Raw genomic sequence first — 24,619 nt, 5'->3', positions numbered from 1 at the left:
CTTAAAAATAACTCAATATTCATTTATTTTAGAAAACAATAATGACAATGATACAAAAATAATTAACTGTGCAAAAAGAGCAAAGCCAGGAGTGTCTAAAACAGTACACCCAGAACAAAGCACTGAAGAATGCCAGGGTTCAGAGTATTGGGCGGGGGGGAGGCCTGGAAGATTTTGTTCAGGCAGGGAAGGCATCTCACCCTCTGCACCCTTGAAAAATACCTCCTGCGTGCCCACTCTTGAAGCCAAGCAGGCAAACAGGCTGCCATGAATCACTGGGCTGCCTCCGATGACTGGAACGGCCGCCGTCAAGTTCAGTAGGACACAGCAGAAGGGAGTGATGCAAAGAGATTCTCAGAGAACTGGGCCCAGAAAGGGCCTCTCGGCACCACCTTTTGCTGGGAATGAGGGAAGAGCGACTGCAGCTTCCGTCACCTCAAGGCTCTTGATGCTGCAGGATTTAAGCCAAGCTTTAAAAAAAAAAAAAAAAAGGCATGCACATTCTCAATACCTCCTTTCTTAAAAAGGCAAAGTTTTACACTCCAAATGATTGGAGAGTAAAGCTGGAGGTGAAGGGGGGCTTTAAATCCAACAGTGGCTCCCAGACACTCAACCCGAACCCCAGGCAGAACAGGCAGGGGAGGGGGGAAATGAGAACTGGGGTAAGAAATAAATAGTCCATCTGGAAAAATTATCATCTCCACACGCCGCCGCCTCTGCTGGTGCGAGTGCTGGAGGCCGGCGCGCCCGACTGTTTCTTCCCAGCTTTGGTGGCAATATGGGGTTTCTCACGCCCAAATCCCAAAATGCCCATGCGCCGTGTGGGGCCCATCTAAAGAGGGAAGATTGAGGGAAAATGACAGTCGCTTTTGACAGACACCCTTCCTCACATTGACAGACCGAACACTCACATTAATCCACACACAGAAATGTACGGTTGTGCCCCCTGGGTCTGTAACCCTCCCCCATTGGGGACTTGCTGTTCCAGAAAAATAAAGAACTCCTGCGGCCTCAGGATTTCTCCCAACTCACTCGCCCCTCCAATAGGATGGCATACAGACCTCTTTCCTCATAGCGTCAAGCAATCTGGGATCAGGGTTCTGGCGTGCTTGAAGACTTCCATCGCCTTTTGCTTCTGTCCTGGAGTAAAAATCCCCACAAAAAGGAAGTTGGGAGTGCTACCTCAGAACAGAACCCAGGTGTCCCGGCCCTCCCAAACACTGCTTGATGAATGTTAGGTCTTCGAGAAGATTAAATATATATATACATGTTAGGAAACCCTAGAGCTGTCTCTTTCCCAGCCCACATAGATGGCAACACTTCTTGGGGAGCCCTGCCCATACCTCCTCCAAAGAGGCTGTGTTTGGACCCAAGAAACCCCCATGCTTCAGCCTTACCCATTCTGGCCTATCCCACGCAAATATTTATACAGCTCCTCAGGGGAAGGTACAGGTCTGCCTTTGGCCTGGTACTGTTTCAGTAGGCGCGAAACTTCAGCCACCTGCTTGGCGGACAGGATTCCCCCCTCATGGGCTGCAGAGGAAAAAGGGAAGGGGGAAAGTTGGGCTCAAACCTAGTCAACAGAATTTGTACTCGAGATATCTCAGCTGCCACTCGTGGACTGGCTGCTTCCAGGTTCAAGTAGGTCAGCCTACTTACCTTTGGACAAGGGTACTTTGGTTTTGTGGACAGCGGCGTGGCTGCGTGGCTGGATGTGAATGGTGTTGACAGGCGGCTGTGTGGGATCCCACAGGGCTGTGGACCGTTCATGATAGGACAGGGATGGGCCTAGGAAGGAAGACAGGAAACATTCGGTTGTGTGGGTGGGGAGGGGAGTTCCTGCAGACCGTTCCAGTGCTCTATGTCAGGAGCTCTATGGACACCGGCCTTCCTTTCAGTCACAGCTCTGAATGTGCCAAGGGCCACCATCAAGAGGGAGATGCACACATGAGGCCCCACAGACACAGCAAATGTTTGGGGAGTAGAGAAGAGGCAGGAGTCAATATGAGAGGATGCAAGAGTTCCCTTGTAGAGAAAGAGTTGGGGGGGGCACCTCTTACCAAACTGCGTCTGGTTTGGGGGGTGTGGCGGGTTGTCCACGGAAACCTCTTCCTGCTTCTGAGCAGCGCTTTCGTTGACAGAGCGGTCCCAAAGCTAGGAGTCATGAGCAGAGAGGAGTTAGATGCACGGCCTTCCCAGCCCACCTTCCCCCAAACATCAGTTCCTAGGCCCTCTGCATCAACAGGGAAGAGGGAGAAGGTCTGGAGTTATTCTCCTAGGATGATCACGCTACAGAAATAGCAAACAGCCAAGAATTCATAGTGGATAAAAGCAAAGATTTTTTTAAAAAAATGTAATTAAAAAACAACTCCTCAAAATAAGTGTCTTCAAGCAACCTGGTCTTAATTTAACACAGATACATGATACAATCTACACTTATAGTCTCTTAAAACTGAATTATGTCCCATCTTATCAAGCTCTTTGAGTCAAAGAGTGCTTTTCTATGTAAAAAGAACCATGGTAGACAGGAGAAGAATATCAGGGTTCTGAGGTGAAGCATTATAAAAATTGTGTATTTATTATTGTGAGCTCCCTGATCAGCCCAATGACAGGCAAGTTACCAGGAGTGCTAGGCATCAGGAGATGCCATCCTGTGAATCACCAGGATCCTCCACAATGCCCATGTTAGGGTATGCCCATGTTAAGCCCTCCAACTACTCAAGGACTGTAATTTGTTCAGCTCTCAATGACTATTTAAATAACAGGGCACAGCTATCTGCTTTCCATCACTTCCTGTTTTGCCCAGTAACTACTACCCTTCCTCATGGAAACTTATACCCAAGTAAGCAGCGTAAGACAGGGCTGCAAGTTCCAGTTTGTTCAATGGAACTTGTTTCTAGATAAGTGTGCACCAGATCTCAGCCTCAGCCTTCAAGAAAGTGTCCTTGCTTAAGGTCTTTGCATGTATACAGAGAGAGCCAAAACAGAAACCCATCTCTTGTCTCTAAGCCAGGGGAACCTTTTTGGCTCCACGGGCCGGATCCAGAGCTTGGAAAAGTTACTTTTTTGAACTACAACTCCCATCAGCCCAATCCAGTGGCCATGCTGGCTGGGGCTGATGGGAGTTGTAGTTCAAAAAAAGTAACTTTTCCAAGCTCTGGCCGAATCCTTATCAGCCTGTCCACCTGTCAATCACCTGACACCACAATGATGTCAAGTGCAGGGACTGCTAAACCAAAGTTCTTCCTTCCTTTTAGCAAGGGACGCCATGCAAAGCCCTTTCTTAATCAGCCAGGGTTTTGCATGGAACCCTGTATGGTTCATATGCGGCCAACATAAGACTTAACACCTCCCATCTGGTGACATCAAAAGTGACATCAGCGGATGGGCAGATGGGCACAGTTTGAGTGAAACAGCCTTGCAGGCCAACTTGAACTTCCTGGCAGGCCAGGACTGGCCCATGGGCTGGAGGTTCCCAAACCCTGCTCTAAGCAGATAAAATTCTGCAGTGCCTGCAAACTAAGAACATAAGCTAGATCAAACCAGTGGCCCATCTAGTCCAGCATCCTGTTCTCACAGGGGCCATCCAGATGCCCTAAATGTGAAGTCCACAAGTAGGACCTGAGTGCAAGAGCGCTCTCTTCTTCCGCGGCTTCCAGTAAGTGACAGACCACATAATTAATAGTTTGGGATTACGTTCCTAGGTCAGATAAACCAATGTATTTGTTACAGCAACCAGTAATTATGCATTCTTGTCCAAGATGAGAAAATTGATTTAAATCGATCCACCCTGCAGGGACTCCCATTACAATTCCTTCCCAACTCCCCAGGCAGGAAAGAGAAGGAGCAGAGACCAGAATTATTATGACACGCACCAAACGCATATAGCAACTTAAGTCTGGCTGGGGCACTTGAACTCCCCTCTCCAAGCTGCTCTGCTGGAGGGTCTCTCCATCATTACCCGCCCCCTCAGTGATGGCCTCATCTGTGTCATCTGTGAATGGGTGCTCCGCCAGGTTCTCAGAGTGGAAAGGCAGACCTAAAGAGGGGAGAGGGAGAGAAATATGAGAGGCCCAGGTTTAAATACCTGCCTAGCTACAAAGCTCCCCTGCCACTTTCAGTCTCTGTGTAATTTAACATTTTGAACCCACCCCAAGTAAAATCTACATATGTAGCATGTCATTTCTGAAATGCAGCCATGTAGATCAAATATTTTTAAAGAGTTAAAGTAAGGTGAACAAGAAAGGAGAAAATCAACAGATGTGAATTATTAAAAATAGCTGCAATTGTTCCACAATAACATAAATAAAATTCCTTATGATTTTTATTCTGCCATCCCCCTGAAGGAGTTCAGGGCTTCCCTCAAAACAACCTTGCAAGATTGGCGATGGGCTGTTGGCCCAGAGTCACTTAGTGAGCTCCAGGGCTGAATGAGGGTTTGAACCGGGGACTCCCAGGACCTGGTCAACTGTCTACTGATGAGCCATTGGCTTCTGCCACCAGTGACAGCAGTGGCCAGTAGGAGACACTTTCTGGTGCTGCTGGGCTTGCTCCCAACTGCCACAGGAGTAGCGGGCAAGCAGACGTCAGTCTTGTCCAGTTCATAAAGGACACCATCAGGACATTAAAAAAAAAAAAGGTTCCCACTTATTCGGGGAATAACAGCCTGCAATCTAACAACAGGAAAATCAACTGAAAATATTTGGCCAGTCAGTTGACCGGCATGCCAAACCTATACCGACACGTGTATAAAACTGCAGCTTTGTCCCAGGGAAGACAAATGAACTTGGCCCAGCAGTTTAACAGGGGATTGCTGCTAACAGTTATCTGCAGTATCGGAGGAGCGGAAAGAATGAACGGGCACACACACCTGTTATGGTGCTGTCCACCTGTGGCTCCAGCTGCTGGAAGCCCTGCTGGCTGAGGAGGCTATAGTTGAAAACATGGCTGAATTCCGAGAGACGCCCCACGTCGGGAAGCAGGGGGAGGAGGTGTCGGTAAGCATCCTGCGCGGACTTTTCGGGGGCTTCTGGAGGCCCCTGTGAGGAGCTGCGCTGGGCAACAGGCTGGAGGGGGACTGCCTGTCTCCATGCTAGCCCCTCGCAGTCTCCTGCACCCTGGTTGCTCCCAAAGGATTCCACCTTCTGGGTCTTCAGAGATTCAGAAGGCTGCAGAAACTCCAGGTCGGAGGAGAGGTCTGGGTCAGAGGGAGCATTCTGTGGGAGCAGGGCAAAGGGGTTAAAAACAGACAGCTAGCGCAGTTCAAGACAGCTAGCATAGCTCAAGATAGCAAGTGCAGCTAAAGACAGACAGCTAGCGCAGTGGCAGCATGCAGAAGATCCTTGGTTCAACCTCCCACAGCGGCTCCAGATAAGGCTAGGAGAAGAATCTTTGCACGTGGCTGCCAGTCAGTGTAGGGTCTGACTCAGGCTCTGACTCCGCATAAAGCAGCTTCCTATGTCCCTATATATGCAGGCAGCACCTGGTCACCCAGCAGACCCAACCCAGCCCCCCACCTTTGAGAAGAGAAAAAAAAAGAAAGAGGGAAAAAGTCTTTCGTCATACAACTCAGAATTAAGCAACAGATATTTGGCAGCATTTTAACAGACCAGTGAACTTGACAATGGAAGGCAAGGTAGCGCTTAGAATTTGGCAGCATTTACCTTCCTGCAATCCTTACAACAGCCATCTTCTAAACTAGGTCAGCATTATGAAGCCCTGGAGAGACTTGCCTAAGGCCACCCAGTGAGTTCGGAGGCCAGGGGAAAAAAAGAGTCAAACCAGGCCCCCCAGCTCGTTCTTCTAGCCCCGCCTTCACCAACCCAGTGCCCTCCGGGGGTTTTGGACCACAACTCCCATCAGCCCAGCACAGAGACAGATGGGAGTTCTAGTCTAAAATACCTGGAGGGTGCCAGGGTGGCGAAGGCTACCCTTGCTACTCTACTCCCCAAGCACGCAAGTGTCCTGCTAGGGTCCGAGGAGGAAATTTAACTGGGAGCAAGGACAGCTCCGCTTACATTGACGAGGTGGTCAGGGAATGAGGGGTGAGGGGACCCACCTGCTGCTGGGCCTTGGGGCAGGGCTGTGGGGAGGCGCTGCCACCGGCAAAGAGGCTCAGGGCTTCGTTCCAGTGCGCCTGCATCATGGCCTGGAACTGGCTCATCATCTCCGCTCGCTGCACCTCAAGCCGCCGATGCCTGGCTTGCAGTTCCCGTATCTCTTCCTGCTGCCTGGAGATCCTGGATGGGGTTTGCCGGGGGTGGGGGAGACACACCACAGTTCTAGGATAGCCTTCCCCAACCTGGTACCCTCCAACCCCACGCTGGCTGGGGCTGATGGACACTGCAGTCCAAAGCGTCTGGAGGGCAGGAAGGGTGCCCCACGACACAAAGGATACTGGGGTTCCCCCCCCCACCAGTCTACCGTGGAAGTGGTGGGAAAGGAGGAGTTTGCCAATTTTTTTAAGGGGGGGCAGGAGGGGGGCTGCAGCAGAGGTGCACGGAAACACCTCCCCCCATTTAAATCAGATCAAGAAAGCAATACGGATCCAGAAGGATCCCCCAAGGCAGTTGACCTAACAGAATAAAAAGTACACATAAAACTGTGCAAACCATTCAACACACACACAGTCAAAACCATGTATGTCTTTCCTTCCCCCAGAAACACCTTTTAGTGCCTTCATGCAGCTCCCTCTCCTCTTCCTTTTCCCCTCCTCCCCATTCCCTCTGACTCCAACACAGCTTCCCCAGCGTGTGCGCGCCCCCTCCAAGGCACCCGCCCTCTCCTCTCCAGGTACCTGCCCTCATAGTCCTCCGTGAGGTGCCGCTGCCGCTCCTCCCTCTCTGCCTGGTCAGATCTGAACTGGGCCAGCTGACTTGCCAGCTCTTTGTCGTGGTGGCTGCTCAGCTCCATCAGCTGCTTCCTGCCAAGAGAAGGGAGGGGTTGTCCACAGAGGAAACTTCCGATCTAACCCAAGAAGCCGAACACTCCACAGGAGGCAAGAGATTAAGTGGAAAGGGAGGCGTGAGGGAAGCCATCTTGAATCCACTTATCCTGTGCTGTTTCCCATGACACTGTTATTAACTAAAAAAGTATGATAACCTTAAGAAAAGGGTTCCTTTGCGCATACCATGGACTGCAAAAAAGACAAATAATTGGGTGTTAGAACAAATTAAACCAGAACTACCATTAGAAGCTAAAATGAAGAAACTGAGGTTATCATACTTTGGACACATCATGAGAAGACATGATTCACTAGAAAAGACCATAATGCTGGGAAAAACAGAAGGGGGTAGAAAAAGAGGAAGGCCAAACAAGAGATGGATTGATTCTATAAAGGAAGCCACAGACCTGAACTAACAAGATCTGAACAGGGTGGTTTACGACAGATGCTACTGGAGGTCACTGATTCATAGGGTCACCGTAAGTCATAATCAACTTGAAGGCACACAACAACAACAAGGCTCCCCCTCCAACTTGTTTCTTAAAACAAAGACACTGGTTTTCTTTATCTAACATGTTATTCACTGTTAAATGCTTTACCTAACATTATCAATTTCAAAAAGAAAAATAGAAGCTATTGTGTAGGCTCCTTGTCCTCTATTTGCACAAGCCAGTTGTTTCTTCCATCAAAACCATCCCTTTTCTTGAGGGCCCCATATTTACCCCAACACTGAAACAACATTTAGATGATAGCCGGTACATGCAGGAAAGTACATGTGCTTAAATATATACATGTGTGCATGTGGGGTGGCACTTTAGTGGCACTCCGGCACTTAGGAAGAATTGAGCTGACTGCACCTTCAAGACCTGCGTGGATTTTCCCCTGGAGTATCTTGAGAAGGGACTGCTCATCCTACAAACACAGCTTCAGGCCAAATGGATTTGGGGAAGGGCCGTCGCTCAGGGGCAGAGCGCCTGCTTTGCATACTGAAGGTCCCAGGTTCAATCTGCAGCAGCATCTCCAAGCAGGTTTCTGCCTGAAACCTTGGAAAGCTGCTGCCAGTCAGTGAAGACACTTCTGAGGATGGACCAATGGCTTAACTCGGCAGAAGGCAGCTTCCTAGATTCCTAATATTATTTATTTTTATTTTATTTTATTCGATTTCTATACCGCCAAAAGGCTCTCAGGGCGGTGCACAACAGGGAATAAAATACAATAGAATCACAAGAAACAGTAAAAACATACATATTAAACAATTAAACAACCTGGTATACAATAAGAGCTAAAAATAGATTAAAATAATAGATTAAAATGCCTGGGAGAATAAAAAGGTTTTAACCTGGCGCCGAAAGGATAGAAGTGTAGGCGCCAGGAGCACCTCAACGGGGAGACTGTTCCATAATTCGGGGGCAGCCACTGAAAAGGCCCTAGATCTTGTAACGACCCTCTGAGCTTCTCTGTGGGTCGGAACTCGGAGGAGGGCCTTTGATGTTGAACGTACTGACCGGGTAGGTTCATACCGGGAGAGGCGTTCTGCTAGGTATTGTGGTCCCGCGCCGTGTAAGGCTTTGTAAGTCAAAACTAGCACTTTGAATTTAACTCGGAAACAAATAGGTAGCCAGTGCAAACGAGCCAGCACAGGTGTTATATGTGCGGACTGCCTGGTCCTTGTCAACAGTCTAGCTGCTGCGTTTTGCACTAGCTGTAGTTTCCGAACTGTCTTCAAAGGCAGCCCCACGTAGAGCGCATTGCAGTAATCCAATCTAGAGGTTACCAGAGCATGCACAACTGAAGCGAGGTCGTCGCTTTCCAGATAGGGATGTAGCTGGGCTACCAACCGAAGGTGATAGAACGCATTCCATGCCACCGAGGCCACCTGACCCTCGAGAGACAGGAATGGATCTAAAACAACTCCCAGACTACGAACCCGCTCCTTTAGGGGGAGTGTAACCCCGTCCAGGACAGGGTATATATCCACCATCTGATCAGAGAAACCCCGCACCAATAGCATCTCAGTCTTGTCTGGATTCAGCCTCAGTTTATTAGCTCTCATCCTGTCCATTATCACGGCCAGGCAACGGTTCAGCACATCAACAGACTCACCTGAAGAAGATAAGGAGAAATAGAGTTGCGTGTCATCAGCATACTGGTGACAACGCACTCCAAAACTCCTGATGACCGCACCCAGCAGCTTCATATAGATGTTGAAAAGCATAGGGGACAGAACCGATCCCTGCGGGACTCCACAATGGAGAGTCCAGGGTATAGAACGATGTTCCCCAAGCCCTACCCTCTGGAGATGATCCACCAAGTAGGAGCGGAGCCACTGCCAAGCAGTACCACCAACTCCCAACTCCGTGAGTCTCCCCAGAAGGATACCATGGTCGATGGTATCAAAAGCAGCTGAGAGATCAAGGAGAATCAACAGAGTAACACTCCCTCTGTCCCTCTCCCGACATAGGTCATCATACAGGGCGACCAAGGCTGTTTCTGTGCCAAAACCAGGCCTAAAACCGGATTGAAACAGATCTAGATAATCGGTTTCATCCAAGAGCACCTGGAGCTGGCTGGCAACCACCCGTTCTAAGACCTTGCCCAGGAATGGAACATTCGCTACCGGTCTATAGTTGTTCAAATTATCTGGGTCCAGGGAAGGTTTCTTCAGGAGTGGTCTCACTACCAACTCTTTTAAGCGACTAGGGACCACTCCCTCTCTCAAGGAGGCATTTATCACTTCCCTGGCCCAGCCGGCTGTTCCATTTCTGCTAGCTCTTATTAGCCAAGAGGGGCAAGGATCCAGTACAGAAGTGGTTGCACGCACCAGTCCAAGCACCTTGTCAACGTCCTCGAGCTGCACCAACTGAAACTCATCCAATAAATGAGGACAAGACCGTGCTCCGGATACCTCATTAGGTTCAGCTGCCGTAATACTGGAGTCTAAGTCCCGGCGGATGCATGAGATTTTATCTTGGAAGTGCCCAGCGAACTCGTTACAGCGGGTTTCCGACGGTTCTATAATGTCCTGAGGACTAGAGTGTAAAAGCCCTCGGACAATTTTAAAGAGCTCCACTGGACTGTTGAGAGATGTTTTAATAGTGGCAGCGAAGTATCGCTTTTTCGCTGCCCTCACCGCTTCTGTATACAACTTAGTAGAGGCACTTACCAAGGCATAATTGCATCCGTCAGGAGTCCGCCTCCATCTGCACTCAAGCCTCCTCCTCTCTTGCTTCATCGCTCTCAGCTCCGGGGTATACCATGGGGCTGCATGAGCTCTGCATGGGATAGAGTGCGCAGGAGCGATCGTGTCCATGGCCCGGGTCATTTCCAAGTTCCACAGTTCAACCAGGGCTTTGACAGGAGCGCCTGTCTTATCAGCTGGAAAATCCCCCAGAGCCCTTTGGAAACCCTGAGGATCCATCAGTCTCCGAGGTCAGACCAACTTAATAGGTCCTCCACCCTTGCGGAGGGAAAGGGTAGCTGTAAGCCTAAACTTCAGCAAGCGGTGATCTGTCCATGACAATGGGGTCGATAAAAAACTCCCCACCTCCAGATCACCATCTCCATGTCCAGTGGCAAAGATCAAATCAAGAGTATGCCCCGACACATGCGTTGGGCCAGTAACAAATTGAGACAGCCCCATGGTTGCCATGGAGGCCATGAAGTCCTGAGCCGCCCCAGATAAAGCAGCCTCGGCATGGATGTTGAAGTCTCCCAGTACCAATAGTCTGGGAGACCTCAACAATACCTCCGAGACTACCTCTGTCAGCTCAGTTAGGGAAGCCGTTGGGCAGCAGTGTGGACGGTACACCAACAAAATTCCCAGTCTGTCTCCTTGACCCAGCACAAGGTGGAGGCATTCCAAACCAGTTGTCACCTGGACAGGGTGCCTGATGAGCGAGAGAGAACTCCTATAGGCCACAGCCACCCCACCTCCCCGACCCTCGGATCTACCAAAGTGCTGAACCATATACCCAGGTGGGCAAAGCTGGGAAAGAGTGACTCCTCCCTGATCACCCACCCAGGTCTCGGTTATACATGCCAGGTCGGCACCCTCATCGACAATTAAATCGTGGACGAGGGAGATCTTATTATGTACCGACCTGGCGTTTAGGAGCAGCAATATCGAAGATACAGTTTAGGTTTTCACTGGGCAGGGAACAAAACAGTGAGACTTTAATTCTTTTTGGCTATTAGTCAGGCAGGGGTAAGGTGTCTTGTCTAAAGTTTTGGACAAAATAAAAGTAATGCTCAAGAATAGTTGGACTGGAAGGAGAGAGAGACTGGCCAATCACAGGACAGAAGCATAGGAGGCTGCCTTATACCGAGTCAGACCACAGGGTCTGTCTAGCTCAGTACTGTCCACACTGGCTCTCCTTCCCAGTCCCTCCCAGTCCGACCTGGAGATGTCCCTGGGGATTGAGCCTGCGGCCTTCTGCATGCCCAGCAGATGCTCTGTCCCTGAGCTACGGCCCTTCATATGGAACAGGAAGCAATAACGGGAGGCAAAGCCCCTCCTTCGCCCACAATTTTACACCACACCCAGTTTGTCCCTGCTGACTTGTAAGCTCAAAATGTAAGCCGCAAGGACAAAAGCGGGCAGGGGGAGAAGACAGAAGACAAGTGCACAGAAGATATGCTCAAGGCTACATATGTTTCCACGCTTGCGCGAGATCTTGCCACCCAGGAACCTGGGCTTTTGAAAAAGAAATAAGCATGTTTATGGGTTGCAGAGAAGGCCCTGAAAATGTACTAGAAATTCCTAGAAGCTGCTTGGAGAGGGGGGGGGGAGAGATAGCAGAGGAAGGTTTCCACAGGGGGTGTGGCTGAATGAGGGACAGGATGCCTGACTCCGTAAAAAAGGAGACAGGCAGAGGAGCCAAAGTGAAGGGAAACAGAGAACCAGACGGGGCAGAGCCACGGGGCAAAGTGGGCACGACCAGGAAGGATGGCTCACTATCTGCGGTGGCATCTTAGGACAGGGGCTCCCCCTGGCAGAACCCTCCCCCCAACACACACACCTGTGCTGCTCCCTCATGGTACTCATCTGGCGTAAGCTCTCCTCGTGAATCTCTGCCAGGCGCTCCGTCACCCGCTGTTCTAATGCCACCTTCAATTCTGACTCCAGCTTTACCTTCTGTGCCTCATAACGTGCCTAGGAAGAGAAGGAGGGCAAGGGAAAACAAGAGTCCAGTCCCTTCAAGCTTCCAGTGCTGCATTTAAGACTTGACATGCTCCTAGCCCTCAAGGAGCTCACACATGCCAAGTGTGAAGGTGAAAGCCCTTGAATCACAGGGGTAAATGCTCTTACCTTGGCTCCCTGGACTCCATTTGGGATGGGACTTCCATTCCTTTAATAAATGAGTGAGTTTGGGGTGCAATGCTCCTCCCCCAAACCCTGGCAATCATGGGGCTATGGGGGGGGGAAGGAGAAGCTGCAGCAGTCACAACTCCTCCTTCCACACAGTTCATAGAGAACTATGTAAGTAACAAAACTCTTACTTGCCACTCTTCTCCTCCCGCTCCCCAAAATCAGCATCTGAGTGAGGGAAGGCTCCCGCCGGCATTACCTTGACCAAACTCATCTCCATCTTCAGGTTGTCCCTCTCTCGGCTCACAGCCTCCAGTTCACCCTGCAGCCCTTGCACTTCCGACTGTACCGAGGCCAGGATGCGCTGGGCATCGGCCGCCTTCTGGGCTTCTCGCTGGGCCACCGCCTGGATGAGGGGTGGGGAGGAGGGGAGACGTCAAGAAGAGCTGCTGGGAACCCAAACTCTCTAAGGCAGACGCCCCCAAGGGGCCTTGCAGCACTCACCCAAGCCTGCCCCAGCTGCGTCCCTGGCAGGCTGCCTTACGACACCCCATTCCTCACCCTCTCGTTTTATTCATTGATTTATATACTGCCAATCCATGAAACATAACAGGGCAATGCACAGCAGCCCATGCAATAAACCCCCATAAAAACAAGATGATAATGACGGGCTGATTAAAAAAAACCCAAAATGTCAGGGTGGCGTACGGCAACATAAAATCAATACTAAACCACCATTAAAATCATTGGCTACTCAAGACACATTTTAAACAACTACATGGGCCTGTCTACGTAAAAATGTCTTCAGGAGATGCCTGAAAGCCAAAAGTGAGGATGCCTCTGCTGGAATCTCTGCTGGAAGTGTTCCACAGCATGGGGCCAGCGACCCCAAATGCCCCATGTCTAGCTGAGGCCTGTCTGGCCTCTGAAACAAGGAGCACAACTAACAGTGCTCATCTGAGTGATCTGTGCAACAAACACCACTGAAAGCCATGTCCAAACCATTCCAGATCTCCAGGGGCTCCTCTAAAGCAACCTGGGTTCCCACTAAATGGGAGGAATAGCTTAACTATCCCCAAAAGAGCCTTTTCCCATCACTGCCCCTCCCCACTAGGGTTGCCAGGCTCAGGGCCTGAGACTGATCCTGTATCTTTAGGAGAAGAGAAAGTCAGCCAAGTGCAGGTGTTCTTGCAACTCTGTAATGGGAAAAACCACAAGGTGGGATTCTCCCTTCCCTCTGCACAGCTTTTAAAGATACAGAAGACCTCTTGGAGGCTGGGCCTGGCAATCAAAAGGTCTCCTGTATCTTGAAAAGTTGTGCAGGGCGAAGGGAGAATTCCACCTTGTGGTTTTTCCCATTACAGCGTTGCAAGAACACCTGCACTTGGCTGACTTTCTCTTCTCCTAAAGATACAGGATCAGTCTCAGGCATGAACCTGGCAACCCTACTCCCCACAAAAGCAAGGATCTCAAGATAAACAACTCAATCACAGCGTGCAAAACAACGATTGAAAATCTACGTGGCCTCACCTCAAAGCGGGAGGGCAGGAGGAAGAGGAGGTTTGTTTTTTGGTCCATTCCCACTTGGGACTGGGCCACCTGGATGGGAATGCTGGCTGAGGAGGAAGTTTGCCAAAGGTGGGGGGGGGACTAGGGAGTAACTTAATACGACCAGACGGCTTGTGGAGGCCTTTTCTGCTGAGGCTTTCAGCTCATCACAAGCAGTGAGTTTAGACTGCGATAACAATCAGAATCCAGAATAGCAAGACTAGCAGGAAAGAGAGATGAGCAGAAAGAGGCAAAAGGGTGGACTCGTCTTTTTAGAAACATGGTTTCCACGCTATTTAAAATTTGCTCCCTCTGTTTACTTTTCCGGCAGGGCTCCTGTGGCTTTAAGTATTGCCCAACAGGCAGAAATTCAACAATCACCTCTGATGTGGTGTCTGAAAAAGCTTCACCTGATGAATCACTGTCCGTTAAGTGGCTGCATGAGACACACAGAAGGCTCATAAGGGTGGAACCAAACTGGGTGGGACCAAACTGCTCTCTCCCCCCCCCAACTGCTGCGTTGGACAGAGTCAGACCACTGGCACATCTAGGGGAGTACAGCCTCCTCTACAATGGCTGGGAAGGCTCTCCAGCATTTTCCGACGTGGTCTCTCCTGGCCCTACCTGGAGATGCCATCAGGGACTGAACCTGGCACCTTCTGCATGCAAAACAGATCTACCACTGAGTCACAGCCCTTCCCTGAATACTCAATCTATACTAGTCACAGCAGCTACGCATTTCCTCCAGGGTAAGAGGCAGCATTTTGCCTCCGAATGCCGCTTGCTGAGGAGCGCAAGCAGGAGAGGATTATTGGCCCGATGCCCTGCTGGTAGCTTCCCAAAAGCATCAGATTGGCCACTGCAGAAAACAGAGTGCTGGACTAGAGAGACCTTTGGTCTGATTTAGCAGGGCTCTCCTTACGCTCTTCAGATGGTGAAGTAATTCTTTAGGAAGCACACCAGATGCCCCCTTCCCTTTGCATTGCAAGGCCCACCTTAGCTATTAAAGTGCACTGGTGTCCTTTAAGCACCTTTCAGGAAGCAGTTAAGACACTACACATGAGTAGTAAGCCACAGAGGTCAGACAAGTAACCTTTACTGAAACCCCACTGCAGACCAGCAGAAGATTCTTAACAGGGACAAGCTGCAGCATATTTTAAGCTTTTCTCTTAATCACTAAGGACTAGAAAATTTACAACTTAAAGCTAAGGTTAGGGTCCCCAAAACAGGAAAGTGGGCAAGAAAACAGGGAGATGTTGCTTCAGTATGTGTGACTCATCCAGTAATTAATTACTGCAGCTGTGCAGATTGTTTCAGAGAGGCCTTTCCTAACCCTCTTAACCAAGATTAGACCTGAACCCCCAGAAAACAGCTGACACACACACACACACACACACACACACACACACTCCCTCCCTCCCCCCCACAGCTGAGTCCCCTCTCGGCAGAGGAATGAAACATCTCCATCCCACAACTCACTGACTGGGAAGGCCGCTGCTTTCCCTCCATAGGGCAGGGATTAATCAACCGCAGCTCTTCCCAGCCCTGGGACACCATGGCACACGAGTTCCGCCCCACTTCCCTGCTGCAGTGTAAGAGGCTGTGGCTCTAGGGCGGAGCCACCGTCAGCCCTGCCCACTAGCCAAAAGACGCAGCACCTCTGAGTGTGTTTAGTTGTGGAGGGACTGTGGCTCTCCCCTGTACTCTGGGCTGGAATACGACAGCTAAACAGCCAGGTAAGAAAGATGGATGGCAGTGGGGACAGAAGCCCTGCCGTTGACCTTCCCAGAACAGGCACAGAATCTGGCTGCTCTTCTTCCCCTCGAGTGCACCTGCTTGCCACAGCCCCAGTGGGAAAAAAGAAGTCAGACAGTTGGACTCAGAACAGCCAGGGTGAGGCTGCCTTATCCCCCTGAAAGCCACTCTGAGAGAGAACAGGTGCAGGTCTGAATAGGCACCAATGCCTCTGTCTGAGGCATCTTGTCTGAATCTCTCTGTCTCACTCATCTGGCCTCTTCCTCCTTCTCTCCCCCCCCTTCCCCCTGCAGGCTTCAATTCAACAAGGTCTCAAGCACGAAGATGACCTGTGCGGCCCTATTCCTCCCCGCCTCCATTTCCCTCCCTCGGGATGAACTTCATATTGTAAGCTCCCGAGGCCTGGCCTTTTGTACTTTGTAAAGCACCACGCACCCTTATCGGTGTTGTGTAAATATTAAGAATGAAATTACCCATGGAATTCATGGCACTTACTTGCTAGCAAGTAAACTTAGGATTGCAACCGGATCCTCTCTTGTTTTAAGCTTAATTTAATACACACTAATTGGTTTACCAATGCCAACATATTTATGTTATCAATTACGTTTTTTTGTGAATAGTCAGTGTTAACAAGGCACCATCTGACCTTTCCACCTTACATTTCCTTCTGACCACACTATTTACAATTCTCCAAAACAACAACCAGACATGCATTTACCTGCAGCTAAGGATGATGCTTCATGCATCTGACAAAGTGGACTCTCACCCACAGAAACTTGTATCACAATAAATGTGTTAGACTTTAAAGTACTATCTGTTGTTTTTAATTGCAACTTTGCATTTATACATTTGCAAATGGAAAGAGACAAGGGTCCATTTTTAAAAAAAGTCTGGAGGAATCTCCTTTGGGGCTGCATTCCTATAGTTGGATTGGGGAACCTTTAGCCCCCCTGATGTTGCAGAACTATGACTCCCATCAGCTGTAGCAAGCATGGCCAATGGCCAGGACCGATGGGAGTTGTAATTTGGCATTATCTGGAGGGCCAAAGGTTTGCCACCCGTGTCCTACAGCAAAGGCAAAGCTACCCCATCAGGAGTGCAAGAAAGAGAGAAGCTGCCCCTGCAAGGGGTGCCCTGCCCTCACCTTCTCCTTCTCTAGCTGGGCCCGGCTCTCCTCCTGCAGAACCTGGCGCTGCTCCTCCAGCTGCCTCTCGCGCTGGGCCCAGGCCCTCTGCTGCTCCTCCAGTGTGGCCCGCAGACCTTCGTGCTGCCGGCGCTCCAGATCCCACTCAGCCTCCAGGCCACGCACATGCTGGCGCTCCGCCTCCAAGTTGCACGACAGAGTCGCCTTCTCCTCCTCCTGAGCAGACAGGAGTGAACGGGACACGTTGCCAGCTTTCATGTGAGAATAGCTCTGGCTGGTCAAAGCCATGAGAGCAATAACCCTGCCCCAAGAAGGGCACTAAAGGGAGACGCTGTGCCCTGTCACTTGCCCTCGGTGTTTGGCAGGCAGCAGGGCCCTTCCTCTGAACATGAGGCTCTGTTCTTAGCTCTCATGGCGATAGTGGGGCCAGGGGGAGAGGAAAAGAGGGGGGGCTCCTGCGGCTTTCACAGTAGCATGGCAAGAGGGAATTTCAGCAGGTGTAGGTTGTCAAGCAAGTTGCACCAGCTGAAATTCCCTCTTCCACACCACTATTAAGAGTGCAGGAAGAGTCCCACCTTTTGCAGGTGGCTGTGCTACAATGGTGAAGAGTCACTGGCAGGCCCCCTCCTTACACTGTGGGCAGCTTACCCCACACGCCTAAACATGCCTAATCAGAAAGAAGTCTGCACAACCTAGGAAACAGACCTCTCGTGTGGTGTCACTTCCCCTTTGGAATTCCCTCCCCTTAAATATTAGAGAAAAATCTGTTATCTTTTTGGCGCCTGTTGAAGACCTTCCTCTTCAACAAGCCTTTTAAGCAGAGACCTTATCCCAGTCTGCGTCTGTGTTGGAATTGCTTTTGAAGATGTTTTTAAACCTTTTTTAAAAAAATTGTTTTGTGTCAATATGTTTTTAATGGTTGTTTTAATATAAAAGTCTGTTTTTATTATCTGTTTTTAAAGTGTTTTTGGTGCTTTTGTCTGCTGCCCTGGGCTCCTACTGGGAGAAGGGGCAGGATAAAAATCTAATAAATAATAATATTAACTCTTCTCCCCAGTAAGGATGGCAGCCTTAGTCCACAGGTGCTGGAGGGCTCAGTGTGTGTCAGGGAAGGTGATTCTTACCAGCACCTCCTTCTCCTTGCAATGCTGGCTGGCTGCTTGCTGCTCCCGGTTGAGGGCAGCCAAGGCTTGTTCGAGGCGTCCTTCTACCTCCGAGATTTTCTAAAGAAAAGAAGAGTTAGCTCATTTTCTAGAGAAGGCTCTGAGCTGCATCCAGGACTTCCTAGGCCAGGGCATAGATCACTGCCTTGATCGGGGCTAGCCTGTGACATTTTGCTGCCTGAGTCAAAGGACCAGATGGCACCCCCTGCCCATTCCACATACAGAAGCTAACCTGCTGGAGAGGGGGGATTTCACTTCAACACTGGCATTGGGATAGAGTCCTCGCAGCACCTTAGGCAGCAGGCTAGTTTAGGGACAGCCTGTGGGCCAAATACATCTCTGCCCTCCAACAGAGAGCAGTGGCCAAGAGCAACAGTGAAGGAGCTGTCAATAACACTGCCTGCCCCCCAGGAATCTGCCGCTTGAGTCTCTCTGCCCAGTGGTTGATCCAGTACAGCTGCAAAGCAAAGAGTCTCTCCAAGGTTGTGGTTGGTGGGCCCACATGCCTGTCGCTAGTTGCAACCCAACCCGCCTGCTGCCCTGCTCAGCATCTTGGCCTGAGCCCCACCTCCTTCTGCCTCCCCAGCGCTTGGTCCGCTGCCTCCTTCGCCGTTTGCAGCCTCCGTAGCGCCGCCATCCGCTCAGCCTCGTGCTGGTTCCAACCCTCCACCACTTTGGCCAGAGTCTGTGGAGAGGAAAATGAAGGCTCAACCAGCTGTCCACCACAAGGATCGCAAGAAATCCCAAGCATGTCTCGGAGAGAGTTTCTATATTGCTGACCCTTTGCTCAATTTCCCCCTCCCTCCCCTGCAAGCCACATCTTGCACTGACTTTGCAGCCCATCTCTCGCTACCTCCTAGGCAGGTGTGGGGAACCTTTGGTCCTCCAGATGTTGCTGCAGTACAGCTCCCATCATCCTTGGCCATTGGACATGCTTGCTGGGGCTGATGGGTGTTGTAGAGGGCCACAGGTTCCCCACACTTGCGCTGTCGTCAAGGGGTGAGAAGGTTGGATAGAACTGCCTTTCCACCGTTGCTACTGCTACACATCAGAAGAGTCTGGCTGCTGGATCAGGCCGAAGGGAGGCGTCCCATCCAGCACCCTGTTCTCACAGCGGCCACCAAACACCCCAATAGAAAGCTTACTAGCAGAACCTGAGCGCAAGAGTGTTCCCCGCACCTATGATTCCCAGCTGCCGGCATTCAAAGACATCCTACCCCCGTACCCACAGTTCTAGCAATGGCTCTCCACCCCAACCCACCTCCTGCTGTTCCTGGTCCAGCCTGTCTGTCTCTGGGCATCCCACCCCAGCTAAGGCTCACCTTATCCAGTTGCTCTATCATGCTATCTTTCTTCTTGTCCGCTGCGAGGGCAACAGCCAGCTGCTGCTGCAATTCCAGGATGCGGTTCTGCAAGGTCTGGATGTGCCGTTCGCAGTGCTGAGGAGAAAGGGATGGGGAAGCGGTCAAAGCTGCAGTTGCTACGGAAGGGAAGGATGCAGTATCCCGATTTGGGAAGATGGGTGGGGAGGTAGGCTAGCAGGAAGTGATTCCCAAGATGCCACCAGACCTCCTTTCTTCCACTGCAGCCATGAGGATAGAAGCTTTGATATCAAATAAACGCCTTAAAACTAAACTAAAACGAATGTTTCCCAGGATCTGAGCCTTGTTCCCATCCTCTTACAAATACATGAGCTCAATCATAACTTTTCCCCCTACAAGGAGCATCTTATTGGGGAAGGGCCGTCGCTCAGTGGCAGAGCATCTGCCTTGCACCCAGAAGGTCCCAACTTCAAGCCCCGATGGCATCTCCAGGGAGGGCTGGGAGAAACTCCCTCTGGAAACCTGGAGAGCCACTGCCAGTCAGTGCAGACAATACTGAGCTAGATGGACCAATGGTCTGACTCAGTATAAGGCAGCTTCCTATGGCCCTACTCAGTGAAACTGGCATTCTCCTCTGCTTTCAAGAGCAGGCAATGTCCTCCTCCCCATGGCAGACAGAAGCAGGCTTTACTCTGCCTGGTTGGTTGTTCAGGAGGAAATGATCCTTCCCCTCTCTCCAGATGTAGGTGTTTGGGGTTAGCCTAGTGTAACAGTGGGGAACCTTTAATTAGGCCCACCAGGCCTCCCATTTGGCCAAGCCACAATCACCTGCTCTACAACTCACATCCTACATGTCAGAAGTGGGGCAGGTAAAAGACCTGGCTCAGCCAGAAGGAGATTACTCTGCACCATCAATCAGCTGATCGGCGGCTCAGGTCTGAGCAAGAAGTGACAACCAGCTGATTGTCAGTGCTTTGTGGGCTGCGCCTTCGCATGTCAAACATGGCCCACAAGGGATTGCCAGATCGACTCCCTCATCTCTGGTCTAGAGGCTGTACTCTGGGCTGTTAACTGGGACAAGCATCAGGGAACTTTTCATGCTGATTGGGGAAGGGCTGCGGCTCAGTGGGAGAGCATCTGCATCTGCTTTGCATGCAGAAGGTTCCAAGTTCAACCCCTGATGGCGTCTCCAGGTAGGGCTGGGACAGACTCCTGCCTGAAACCCTGGAGAGCCGCTGCCAGTCAGTGTAGGCAAACACTAAGCTAGACAGACCAATGGTTTGACTGTCTGCAAGGCCCTTCTCATGTTCCCTGAAATGGCTTAGCCGGCTTCCAGTCCTACACTTCCAGTCCTAATTCAAAATGCTGGTGCTTACCTTTAAAGCCCTTTATGGCTTAGGGTCTGAGCATCTGAAGGGCCTCCCCCCTTAACTTGTATTTATATTACTTATTTATTGTTTGCACTTAATATCCTGCCCTTCATCACTTTTATGACCCCAGGGCAGATTACAAAAAAACCCCATTAAAATATGCTGAAGACGCACCTCTTTACCCTGGCCTTCAACACTTTTACTTTTTTTCAGCCCAGAAAATTTCAGAATGACAGCACTGCTGAGCACTGTATTTTGGGTGAGCTATGATTGTGGTCAGAGCCAGTGTAGTGTAGTGGTTAGTTAGAGTGTTGGACTACGACCTGAGAGACCAGGATTCAAATCCCCACACAGCCATGAAGCTCCCTGGGTGACCTTGGGCCAGTCACTGCCTCTCAGCCTCAGAGGGAGGCAATAATGGTAAACCCCCTCTGAATACCGCTTACCATGAAAACCCTATTCATAGGATTGCCATAAGTCGGAATCGACTTGAAGGCAGTCCAGTCTTACTTTAATGCTGCGGCTAGTGCTAGAAACTCAGCTCTTGAGGGAGGGTCTGAGTGGCAGCGAACCTGCTTTGCATGCAAAAGCCCCCAGGTGCCATCCCCAGCCCCTCCAGAGGGCCACGGGAAGCTGCCTGATACTGAGTCAGACCACTGGTCCATCTAATTCAGTTCTGTCTACACTGACTGGCAGCAGCTCTCCAGGATCTCTCCCAGCCCTACTTGAAGATGCCACTGGGGACTGAACCCCCAATTTAAAAAAAGAACAGGTGGCAGGTGATGGGAAAGACCCCTGCCCGAGACCCTGAAGAGTCACTGCCAGTCAGAGTAAGCAACACTGGGCTAGATAGACAAATAGACTGAGAAAGCTGAGGGGGGGGGAATCACCTTGTGGTGAATCTGCCACTGAAACGTGGTCTGTATGAATCAGCCCCAGAAGTCAAAGGAGCGAGAGATCCAAGAGGATTCTTTAGGGGGGTGCTTAGGCCGAATACAGGGCGAACAGGACAAACAAGCTAAGCAGCATGTCAAACAAATCCTCATTGTGACCATCTTCCATCTGGAAACCGATGTCCTCATTCCTCCAGAATTGGCCTCCAGTCACTTACGGACCCACCTTTAAAGACCTTATCTTGGAAGCCAATCTAACTCTGCCATGAGTGAAGAAACAAAAGAATGCTTAGGCCTTCACACCTGTTCTCAGTGCTGAGGCTCAAGCATGGAACAGAAAAAAAGCCCTAAAAATGAGTGCCTGTTCCTTGTTGCTCAGCGACTCTTGAGTCTCTGGGACAAAGCAGGAGGAAAAGTTCTCGTGTCAAGAGCGAGCCGTGGAAACTCTTTTAAAAGGTAAGCCCGGGTGTTCAGAGATTGCTGAAAAGTGACATAATGCCTTGCATGGGCAGCACTGTTGGAAGTGGGACAGAAGCGGACTCACTCCCACCTTCTTCCCAAAGCAGCAGAGATTTGACTTCCTAGATATTCCCCCCAGGAGGGAAGAGGAAGTTCTGGAGGAGCAGCAATTGGAGCCTCAAAGCTTACTTTGGGTTCCCAGCAGCACCTGGGCCAGGGAGGGCAGGCTGCACTCTAATAGGCTTAGAGGGCTAAACTCAGTTTCAGGAGGGGCCTGGCCAGCCCTCCGCCCCCCCTGCAAGCAGCTTAAAGCCACGCAAGGAGCTCAGCTGCTGCCCCCCCCCCCAAGGTCAGACTTGTTTCACCGGCACGTGGGCTGAGTCTGCAACACGCCAGCACCCCCTCCTGGTCCGGGTTAGGCTTCTCTGTGCATCATCACCACCACACACACACCCCTTGCTCTCTGGATGATGCTTGTGACATAAAGGAGAACAAGATAAGGGACAGCAGGGAGCCAGGAGTCTGCTTGCAGATTTGAGAGGAGGGTGGAGTTCGGGGTGGAGGTGTGGGGAACACAAGCCAGGAAAAAAACAAGAGGGGGCTTGGGGGCATAATTGAGATCACTTCATGGGAACTGGCCTCCCTACTCTTTTAAATGCCCTCACCATCAGAGAGTGGCTTAAAGCGAGGCACAAATGATGTGCTTGAGCCTGCCAGCAAATTTCTACTGGCCAGCCTAAAACCTGCTGGTTAAGCAAATCTTTGCAAAGAATGCTGGGCTAGGTGGCCTTTGGCCCAATCCTGCAAGGCACTTGATGTGTTTGTAGCCAGGAGTGCAGACTCTGGAGCACTAGGCCCAGAAGAGGAACGATTTGACTCTTAACGAGATCCTGGGTAGGCACTCTTGCTTTTGTCACCTTAAATCTAATTGGTGAGCCACAAGAATCTAGCTGAAAAAAACCCCAAAACCCAACAGGAGAAGTAGACCAGGGTGAGGAACCTTTTTTAGCCCAAGGGCCACATTCCCTTCTGGACAACCTTCTGAGGGCCACATGCCAGTGTGAGTGGGATTACAGGCAAAAGTGGGTGGAGCAAGGAATGTAAATTTTGCCTCTCCATACACTCACCCAGTCCTCTCTGTCCTCCAGCCAGACCAGCAAGAAGAGGCAGGATCAGAGTTCCATGACACAGTCTGGCCAGGCAAAAGCGCTGGTGGCATGAAGCAGGACAGTGAGGGGTGTAGCCTGGGGAGAGTTCCGAGGGCCAAACAGAGAGGCCCAGAGGGCCACATCTGGCCTCTGGGCCTGAGGTTCCCCACCACTGAAGCAGCGACTGTAGTTGCCTCACCCCAGCTTAAAGAGGGGCAAAAGGGTGGCTCTTTCCCACCCGTTCAGGGTGCGCTTGTGCAATGTGCATAGACGCAATCTAAGCGTGTAAGCTGCTTTGAGACATTTTATGTAGTAAGTGACAAATAGGTGAAATTAATAACAGCAATGAGCTTGGCTATGCAGGGTTTATGCAGCTCAACAAATTCAAATTCAGCTCCACAAGAGAGCCAAATTCCACAACCTAAATTATGCAAACCAAGCACTTTCATGGCCTGTTGCTGTTTTTGGCAAAATATTTTGGCTTGGCAAGCCTTTGAGAGGAGAAAAGGCTCCACAGAGATCTCTGAAGATTTCTGGGAGTTCCAGCCTGCTTCCCTTTGGCTTGAGATTGCGCTTGTTCACTTTTAAATGCCTCTCTGCAGCTTTATAGACCAGAAACATACTTTAAACACATGCACTCACTCACTCACTGATGCTGAGGGCAGCTGCAAATTTTGATGCCAACTTCCATATGAAATCACACATTCCTTCCTTGAAAGGTCAAGAAATACCCCCTTGATTTGACGGTGGAACAGACTACCTCAGAAGGTGGTAGGATTTTGAACTGGAGGATTTTTACCAGCGGCTTAATGGCTGCCTATCAGCGATCTTGCTGTTGTGCGTTCCCTGCATCAGCAAGGATGGGGGGAGTCAACCAGATAACCTTTGGCATTCCTTCCAACTCTAGGATTTGCAAATTTTGCAAGTGAAGCATTGAGAGGAAGGGGCTGCCGGGAAGGGGGCCTGCTGGATTTTATCCTTTCCCTAGAGAAGCCAGGACACCTCTTTTGGGAAGAGGTTATGCTACATTGACAACCACAGCTGGTAGTCCTGATTTCCTGATGCCATTTTCCTAACTGCTAATAATGGCTCAAACGCTCTTTGCAAAGTCTCTTACTGTCCAGTTATGAGATACGTAAGGAGGAAGACAAGAGCACCCCTGGCTGGCAGGCAGGCATGTGTTCCTTGGGTAGAGAAGGAACTCTGCCCATGTTGAGGGAGAAAGAGGGGGGGATGAAAAGCTCATTACAGGCCATGATACTGGCTAAGCCCGAGTAGCTTCAATTATGAAAAGAAAGGCGGGGTATAAATGTAATAAAATAAATAAATAAGGGCGCAGATCACATGGCACCTCCTTCGTCCCCCTGCTCCAGCCATGCTGGTCCATCCTTCAAGCTGCTTTGGCTGCCTAATGCAAAGTAATAATCCTGGCAATCAGGAGGGGCCCAGGTGAGGAAGAAGGGGTGAGGCTGCCGGCCAATTCACTAGGCTCCGTTTTGTCTGGACACCAGCTGGCATGGAAGGTTTTCCCTGCGAAGAAGTCCTCAAGCAGATGGACTTCTTTGG

The 24,619-nt window shown here is 50.5% G+C and overlaps 1 protein-coding gene across 4 annotated transcripts in view; it reads right to left on the bottom strand.

The window, feature by feature from the left end:
* CNTROB (centrobin, centriole duplication and spindle assembly protein) overlaps positions 1-24,619 on the bottom strand; it is a 31,587-nt gene continuing 6,968 nt past the window's right edge. For 2 of the 4 annotated variants that reach the window (XM_061589317.1, XM_061589316.1), the window contains exons 6-20: positions 19,184-19,300; positions 18,430-18,546; positions 17,823-17,921; positions 16,699-16,914; positions 12,511-12,657; positions 11,962-12,095; positions 6,797-6,922; positions 6,059-6,239; positions 4,871-5,216; positions 3,876-4,039; positions 2,061-2,154; positions 1,660-1,788; positions 1,398-1,533; positions 1,062-1,140; positions 1-832 (exon numbers count right to left, since the gene is read on the bottom strand). In XM_061589317.1, coding sequence (XP_061445301.1) covers positions 695-832; positions 1,062-1,140; positions 1,398-1,533; positions 1,660-1,788; positions 2,061-2,154; positions 3,876-4,039; positions 4,871-5,216; positions 6,059-6,239; positions 6,797-6,922; positions 11,962-12,095; positions 12,511-12,657; positions 16,699-16,914; positions 17,823-17,921; positions 18,430-18,546; positions 19,184-19,300 — 2,223 coding nt within the window. In that variant the 3' untranslated portion in view covers positions 1-694. The remainder of the gene's footprint in view (positions 833-1,061; positions 1,141-1,397; positions 1,534-1,659; positions 1,789-2,060; positions 2,155-3,875; positions 4,040-4,870; positions 5,217-6,058; positions 6,240-6,796; positions 6,923-11,961; positions 12,096-12,510; positions 12,658-16,698; positions 16,915-17,822; positions 17,922-18,429; positions 18,547-19,183; positions 19,301-24,619) is intronic. The other 2 variants (XM_061589318.1, XM_061589319.1) reach the window with 2 other exon arrangements.

This window comes from Rhineura floridana, chromosome 11, assembly GCF_030035675.1.
Source record: "Rhineura floridana isolate rRhiFlo1 chromosome 11, rRhiFlo1.hap2, whole genome shotgun sequence".
In the NCBI taxonomy this organism is placed as follows: Eukaryota; Metazoa; Chordata; class Lepidosauria; order Squamata; family Rhineuridae; genus Rhineura; species Rhineura floridana.
This window is presented reverse-complemented; position numbering and strand designations above follow the sequence as displayed.